At 40.7% G+C, this 9,110-nt stretch overlaps 1 protein-coding gene across 1 annotated transcript in view; it reads right to left on the bottom strand.

Annotated features, from left to right (window-relative positions):
• Window positions 1–1,126: 1,126 nt before the first annotated feature.
• The window catches only part of LOC115097450 (ranBP-type and C3HC4-type zinc finger-containing protein 1-like), an 84,047-nt gene continuing 76,063 nt past the window's right edge, over window positions 1,127–9,110 (bottom strand). Inside the window, exons 9-11 of the mRNA XM_029613270.1 lie at window positions 2,381–2,479; window positions 2,156–2,299; window positions 1,127–2,067 (exon numbers count right to left, since the gene is read on the bottom strand). Of these exons, the coding sequence (XP_029469130.1) occupies window positions 1,987–2,067; window positions 2,156–2,299; window positions 2,381–2,479 (324 nt within the window). The 3' untranslated portion in view covers window positions 1,127–1,986. The remainder of the gene's footprint in view (window positions 2,068–2,155; window positions 2,300–2,380; window positions 2,480–9,110) is intronic.

The raw sequence follows: 9,110 nt of genomic DNA, 5'->3' as shown, positions 1-9,110 counted from the left end.
GAAAATTATCAAAGGCCTGAAGAGTTTCTCAACAGCTCAGGCCTCTTGACCAGCAAAGAATCCATGGAGACTGGGGCCAAGAGCCAGCATCCCCCACTGCTTGTTCCACTAAACAAGCTTTGCACCTAAGCAAATTAAAACTGGCAGACCCTGGACACCAAGCCGCTTTTTCTGCACGCACACGAGGCACCACCAGCACCTCAACGGCAAGCAGGAGAACAGTCCTTCAGCACCACAAAGCCAACACCTGGTCTCCTCCACAGGCAGAGAGGCTGCTGAAAAATCCCATCGCTGAGCTCCCCCCCACCCCTGGACTCCCGCTGCTGCACAGATTCCTCTAATTCCTGGTTCTCTTTTTTTTACTCTCTGAGAACAAATAAAGATACATAGAGCCAATATTTTATTTTGGTGCAGAGGTTCAGGTTCCAAGAGCGCAGGCCGCATGGCAGATCAGAAAAGAGTCAGACCACTGCCTATATCCATCTTCTTTTGCCAAACTTTTGCCACCCAGCCTGGGACAAGCCGTATGAAAGGGATTCTTCCCTGATCTAATGGGCTTGCAGTGCAGAACTGACAGCAGGTTCCACCGCTGTCTCGTGGGGGATGAGGGATGTGGACCACCAGATGTCCACTCCATGGACCTCCAGACCGAGCTTTTAGAAGGGTCGCCAACCTCCTGCTCTTCCATCTCAAACCAGAGAGGATGGCCCCACCAGGACCTCACAACTCCCTGGGAGGATCCAGAAATTTTGTCTTTTAATCTTTTATTTTTCTTTCTTTGCAGACTGCAGGTTTTACACATCTACCATCTGCTGGAGTCAGAGATATACTGAGGGAGTGCAGGTGGCACACTGGGTTATGTACAGTGTCAGTGAGACTTTCTCTGTCTCCATTTGCTGGCAGGGAGGCAAAACCCAGGACTCTGGACTGATCTGGGTACATAGGAACATAAGAACTTGCCATACTGGATCAGACCAAGGGTCCATCAAGCCCAGCATCCTGTTTCCAACAGAGGCCAAACCAGGCCACAAGAACCTGGCAATTACCCAAACACTAAGAAGAACCCATGCTACTGATGCAATTAATAGCAGTGGCTATTCCCTAAGTAAACTTGATTAATAGCAGGTAATGGACTTCTCCTCCAAGAACTTATCCAAACCTTTTTTGAACCCAGCTACACTAACTGCACTAACCACATCCTCTGGCAATGGATTCAAAGCTTAATTGTGCGTTGAGTGAAAAACACCACAGAGATGATGACAGGAATAAAGATTAATTTTCTAGTGGTGTGAAGTTAATTTTCTAATTGAGCTCATGAGAAAGAACAGTCTGAATAGTTTAAGTATCGTGTTTTTGCTTTGAACAGTTTAGTAAGGCTCTTTCTGCTAAAAGTTGGTTTTGCCTCCGCAGCCCTTTCTTCACTAACGCTCAGAGCTGGACATTCAGGAATTACAGCAGGAGATCTTTACTACCACGGATTAGTTATAGAATGCAGTTTACAATCCAGTAAAGACATAAGAGAAAAAGTATATAAACCGTTGAATCCGGATTTAAGGTGCTTTTTAAAGTTGTATTTGAATATGGAAAGCGTTCACGCACTCAGACAGGATACTGCAGGCATTCAGTTCAGCGAGACGGAAACCGTGCAGCTGAGGTTAAGTGCTGGAGCAGACACTGCAGAGAGAAGCGTCCAGGGAAGAAGGGAATGAAGAGCTGCAGAGGGAATGAATGGGTGGAGCGAGTACAGAAGAGAAGTTAAACCGTTCTGGACAGGCCCATGAGCAGCAGGATGCAGTGAGGATAGTAAGAGCTTTCTGGGAGGAGGTGCAGGAAGGAAGTGATGCATCTTGGTGATACGGAGACATTTTCTGTGGTGTTCTAGGTGTGTGCAGAGCGGGAGGAGTGGAAGGCTGAGGGAGTTGGCAGGATAATCGTCCTCTGCTCCTCTGCGTGTCGCGCTGCATAATCCCAGTCTTCAGCTCCCTCTCAGTGGCAGTTCTGGCAGCTTGGATGGCAGGGCGCCCCGTTCAGTCTGCAGCGACAGCCTCCACTGGTGTCGCCGGTGCCCTGTGACAGAAGGCAGAGGAATGAGGGGCACAGGCACAGCTGCGATAGAAAGTGATGTGTGCCCCACCTGCACAGGGCACTCTCTTACCCCAGGCCCCCAGCGCGGTCCCTTTGTGGCCCAGCAGATCTCCGTGTGGCAGACCGAGCAGCGAATCCAGTCACAGCCCTCCTTCTTCTGAACGATGATCTGACAGCGGGGACAGTGCATGGCCTCCCCCTGCTGCACCATGGTCTGTAAGAAAGAGGGCAAAATCAGGCACCGCTGATGGGCAATGATCACAGGCACCGCCACAATGTCACCCCCCAGGCTCACCATCAGCATCTCGGAGGTCTGCCGGGCAGCCAGGTCGTTCTGTGCCCGCATCCTCAGGTCATCCTGGTACTCTCTGCAGTTCATGTTCTCATGAATGGCCTGGGAAAGCAGGAACACCTGTTAGTGCCGGCATTCATTGATTGATTTTTCATTTTCATTTATTAAAATTTATTAATCGCCTACCACGAGGAGGCCTAGGCGATTTACATCATCAACATACATAATAAAAACATGAAACTGACATGTACAAGAACACACAATTTTCACATGTTTCACAGAAACAATAAAGCTCAATATCACATAAATGGAATGAATAATCGGTCACTCAAAATATCTATCATTATCCTCACATCTGTGGGAGTGTTTATTCTGCTACCACCACTGTAAAATATCTATCATTATCCTCACATCTGTGGGAGTGTTTATTCTGCTACCACCACTGTAAAATATGTATCATTATCCTCACATCTATGGGAGCGTTTATTCTGCTACCACCACTGTAAAATATGTATCATTATCCTCACATCTATGGGAGCGTTTATTCTGCTACCACCACTGTAAAATATGTATCATTATCCTCACATCTATGGGAGCGTTTATTCTGCTACCACCACTCTAAAATATGTATCATTATCCTCACATCTATGGGAGTGTTTATTCTGCTACCACCACTGTAAAATATGTATCATTATCCTCACATCTATGGGAGTGTTTATTCTGCTAACACCACTGTAAAATATGTATCATTATCCTCACATCTATGGGAGTGTTTATTCCGCTACCACCACTGTAAAATATGTATCATTATCCTCACATCTATGGGAGCGTTTATTCCGCTACCACCACTCTAAAATATATATCATTATCCTCACAGCTATGGGAGCGTTTATTCCGCTACCACCACTCTAAAATATGTATCATTATCCTCACATCTATGGGAGCGTTTATTCTGCTACCACCACTGTAAAATATCTATCATTATCCTCACATCTATGGGAGTGTTTATTCTGCTACCACCACTGTAAAATATCTATCATTATCCTCACAGCTATGGGAGCGTTTATTCCGCTACCACCACTCTAAAATATGTATCATTATCCTCACATCTATGGGAGCGTTTATTCTGCTACCACCACTGTAAAATATGTATCATTATCCTCACATCTATGGGAGTGTTTATTCTGCTACCACCACTCTAAAATATCTATCATTATCCTCACATCTATGGGAGCGTTTATTCTGCTACCACCACTGTAAAATATGTATCATTATCCTCACATCTATGGGAGTGTTTATTCTGCTACCACCACTGTAAAATATGTATCATTATCCTCACATCTATGGGAGCGTTTATTCTGCTACCACCACTGTAAAATATCTATCATTATCCTCACATCTATGGGAGTGTTTATTCTGCTACCACCACTGTAAAATATCTATCATTATCCTCACATCTATGGGAGCGTTTATTCCGCTACCACCACTCTAAAATATGTATCATTATCCTCACATCTATGGGAGTGTTTATTCTGCTACCACCACTGTAAAATATCTATCATTATCCTCACATCTATGGGAGCGTTTATTCCGCTACCACCACTCTAAAATATGTATCATTATCCTCACATCTATGGGAGCGTTTATTCTGCTACCACCACTGTAAAATATGTATCATTATCCTCACATCTATGGGAGCGTTTATTCTGCTACCACCACTGTAAAATATCTATCATTATCCTCACATCTATGGGAGCGTTTATTCTGCTACCACCACTGTAAAATATGTATCATTATCCTCACATCTATGGGAGCGTTTATTCTGCTACCACCACTGTAAAATATGTATCATTATCCTCACATCTATGGGAGCGTTTATTCTGCTACCACCACTGTAAAATATCTATCATTATCCTCACATCTATGGGAGTGTTTATTCTGCTACCACCACTGTAAAATATCTATCATTATCCTCACATCTATGGGAGCGTTTATTCCGCTACCACCACTCTAAAATATGTATCATTATCCTCACATCTATGGGAGTGTTTATTCTGCTACCACCACTGTAAAATATCTATCATTATCCTCACATCTATGGGAGCGTTTATTCCGCTACCACCACTCTAAAATATGTATCATTATCCTCACATCTATGGGAGCGTTTATTCTGCTACCACCACTGTAAAATATGTATCATTATCCTCACATCTATGGGAGCGTTTATTCTGCTACCACCACTGTAAAATATCTATCATTATCCTCACATCTATGGGAGCGTTTATTCTGCTACCACCACTGTAAAATATGTATCATTATCCTCACATCTATGGGAGCGTTTATTCTGCTACCACCACTGTAAAATATGTATCATTATCCTCACATCTATGGGAGTGTTTATTCTGCTACCACCACTCTAAAATATATATCATTATCCTCACATCTATGGGAGCGTTTATTCTGCTACCACCACTCTAAAATATATATCATTATCCTCACATCTATGGGAGTGTTTATTCTGCTACCACCACTGTAAAATATCTATCATTATCCTCACATCTATGGGAGCGTTTATTCTGCTACCACCACTGTAAAATATGTATCATTATCCTCACATCTATGGGAGCGTTTATTCTGCTACCACCACTGTAAAATATGTATCATTATCCTCACATCTATGGGAGTGTTTATTCTGCTACCACCACTCTAAAATATATATCATTATCCTCACATCTATGGGAGCGTTTATTCTGCTACCACCACTCTAAAATATATATCATTATCCTCACATCTATGGGAGCGTTTATTCTGCTACCACCACTCTAAAATATATATCATTATCCTCACATCTATGGGAGCGTTTATTCTGCTACCACCACTGTAAAATATCTATCATTATCCTCACATCTATGGGAGCGTTTATTCTGCTACCACCACTGTAAAATATGTATCATTATCCTCACATCTATGGGAGCGTTTATTCTGCTACCACCACTGTAAAATATCTATCATTATCCTCACATCTATGGGAGTGTTTATTCTGCTACCACCACTCTAAAATATATATCATTATCCTCACATCTATGGGAGCGTTTATTCTGCTACCACCACTCTAAAATATGTATCATTATCCTCACATCTATGGGAGCGTTTATTCTGCTACCACCACTGTAAAATATATATCATTATCCTCACATCTATGGGAGCGTTTATTCTGCTACCACCACTGTAAAATATCTATCATTATCCTCACATCTATGGGAGCGTTTATTCTGCTACCACCACTGTAAAATATATATCATTATCCTCACATCTATGGGAGTGTTTATTCTGCTACCACCACTCTAAAATATGTATCATTATCCTCACAGCTATGGGAGCGTTTATTCTGCTACCACCACTCTAAAATATGTATCATTATCCTCACATCTGTGGGAGCGTTTATTCTGCTACCACCACTCTAAAATATCTATCATTATCCTCACATCTGTGGGAGTGTTTATTCTGCTACCACCACTGTAAAATATATATCATTATCCTCACATCTGTGGGAGTGTTTATTCCGCTACCACCACTGTAAAATATATATCATTATCCTCACATCTATGGGAGCGTTTATTCCGCTACCACCACTGTAAAATATGTATCATTATCCTCACATCTATGGGAGCGTTTATTCTGCTACCACCACTGTAAAATATGTATCATTATCCTCACATCTATGGGAGCGTTTATTCTGCTACCACCACTGTAAAATATATATCATTATCCTCACATCTATGGGAGCGTTTATTCTGCTACCACCACTGTAAAATATGTATCATTATCCTCACATCTATGGGAGCGTTTATTCTGCTACCACCACTGTAAAATATGTATCATTATCCTCACATCTATGGGAGCGTTTATTCTGCTACCACCACTGTAAAATATGTATCATTATCCTCACATCTATGGGAGCGTTTATTCTGCTACCACCACTGTAAAATATATATCATTATCCTCACATCTATGGGAGTGTTTATTCTGCTACCACCACTCTAAAATATCTATCATTATCCTCACATCTGTGGGAGTGTTTATTCTGCTACCACCACTCTAAAATATATATCATTATCCTCACATCTATGGGAGTGTTTATTCTGCTACCACCACTGTAAAATATGTATCATTATCCTCACATCTATGGGAGTGTTTATTCTGCTACCACCACTCTAAAATATCTATCATTATCCTCACATCTGTGGGAGTGTTTATTCCGCTACCACCACTGTAAAATATATATCATTATCCTCACATCTATGGGAGCGTTTATTCTGCTACCACCACTCTAAAATATGTATCATTATCCTCACATCTATGGGAGTGTTTATTCTGCTACCACCACTCTAAAATATCTATCATTATCCTCACATCTGTGGGAGTGTTTATTCTGCTACCACCACTCTAAAATATCTATCATTATCCTCACATCTATGGGAGCGTTTATTCCGCTAACACCACTCTAAAATATGTATCATTATCCTCACATCTATGGGAGCGTTTATTCTGCTACCACCACTCTAAAATATGTATCATTATCCTCACATCTATGGGAGCGTTTATTCTGCTACCACCACTGTAAAATATATATCATTATCCTCACATCTATGGGAGCGTTTATTCTGCTACCACCACTGTAAAATATATATCATTATCCTCACATCTATGGGAGCGTTTATTCTGCTACCACCACTGTAAAATATATATCATTATCCTCACATCTATGGGAGCGTTTATTCTGCTACCACCACTGTAAAATATCTATCATTATCCTCACATCTATGGGAGCGTTTATTCTGCTACCACCACTGTAAAATATATATCATTATCCTCACATCTATGGGAGCGTTTATTCTGCTACCACCACTGTAAAATATCTATCATTATCCTCACATCTATGGGAGTGTTTATTCTGCTACCACCACTCTAAAATATATATCATTATCCTCACATCTATGGGAGCGTTTATTCCGCTAACACCACTGTAAAATATCTATCATTATCCTCACATCTATGGGAGCGTTTATTCCGCTAACACCACTGTAAAATATATATCATTATCCTCACATCTATGGGAGCGTTTATTCTGCTAACACCACTGTAAAATATCTATCATTATCCTCACATCTATGGGAGTGTTTATTCTGCTACCACCACTGTAAAATATATATCATTATCCTCACATCTATGGGAGTGTTTATTCTGCTACCACCACTCTAAAATATATATCATTATCCTCACATCTATGGGAGTGTTTATTCTGCTACCACCACTGTAAAATATCTATCATTATCCTCACATCTATGGGAGCGTTTATTCTGCTACCACCACTCTAAAATATATATCATTATCCTCACATCTATGGGAGTGTTTATTCTGCTACCACCACTGTAAAATATCTATCATTATCCTCACATCTATGGGAGCGTTTATTCTGCTACCACCACTCTAAAATATGTATCATTATCCTCACATCTATGGGAGTGTTTATTCTGCTACCACCACTCTAAAATATGTATCATTATCCTCACATCTATGGGAGCGTTTATTCTGCTACCACCACTCTAAAATATGTATCATTATCCTCACATCTATGGGAGCGTTTATTCTGCTACCACCACTCTAAAATATGTATCATTATCCTCACATCTATGGGAGCGTTTATTCTGCTACCACCACTCTAAAATATGTATCATTATCCTCACATCTATGGGAGCGTTTATTCTGCTACCACCACTCTAAAATATATATCATTATCCTCACATCTATGGGAGCGTTTATTCTGCTACCACCACTGTAAAATATATATCATTATCCTCACATCTATGGGAGTGTTTATTCTGCTACCACCACTGTAAAATATGTATCATTATCCTCACATCTATGGGAGTGTTTATTCTGCTACCACCACTCTAAAATATGTATCATTATCCTCACATCTATGGGAGCGTTTATTCCGCTACCACCACTGTAAAATATATATCATTATCCTCACATCTATGGGAGTGTTTATTCCGCTACCACCACTGTAAAATATATATCATTATCCTCACATCTATGGGAGTGTTTATTCCGCTACCACCACTGTAAAATATGTATCATTATCCTCACATCTATGGGAGCGTTTATTCTGCTACCACCACTGTAAAATATCTATCATTATCCTCACATCTATGGGAGCGTTTATTCTGCTACCACCACTGTAAAATATCTATCATTATCCTCACATCTATGGGAGCGTTTATTCTGCTACCACCACTCTAAAATATATATCATTATCCTCACATCTATGGGAGCGTTTATTCTGCTACCACCACTCTAAAATATATATCATTATCCTCACATCTATGGGAGTGTTTATTCTGCTACCACCACTGTAAAATATCTATCATTATCCTCACATCTATGGGAGCGTTTATTCTGCTACCACCACTGTAAAATATATATCATTATCCTCACATCTATGGGAGCGTTTATTCTGCTACCACCACTGTAAAATATGTATCATTATCCTCACATCTATGGGAGTGTTTATTCTGCTACCACCACTGTAAAATATGTATCATTATCCTCACATCTATGGGAGCGTTTATTCCGCTACCACCACTGTAAAATATGTATCATTATCCTCACATCTATGGGAGCGTTTATTCTGCTACCACCACTCTAAAATATATATCATTATCCTCAC

This window comes from Rhinatrema bivittatum, chromosome 8 (genome assembly GCF_901001135.1).
Source record: "Rhinatrema bivittatum chromosome 8, aRhiBiv1.1, whole genome shotgun sequence".
NCBI classification, from domain to species: domain Eukaryota; kingdom Metazoa; phylum Chordata; class Amphibia; order Gymnophiona; family Rhinatrematidae; genus Rhinatrema; species Rhinatrema bivittatum.
The sequence above is the reverse complement of the archived record's forward strand: the minus strand, read 5'-3'. Positions and strand labels throughout refer to the sequence as shown.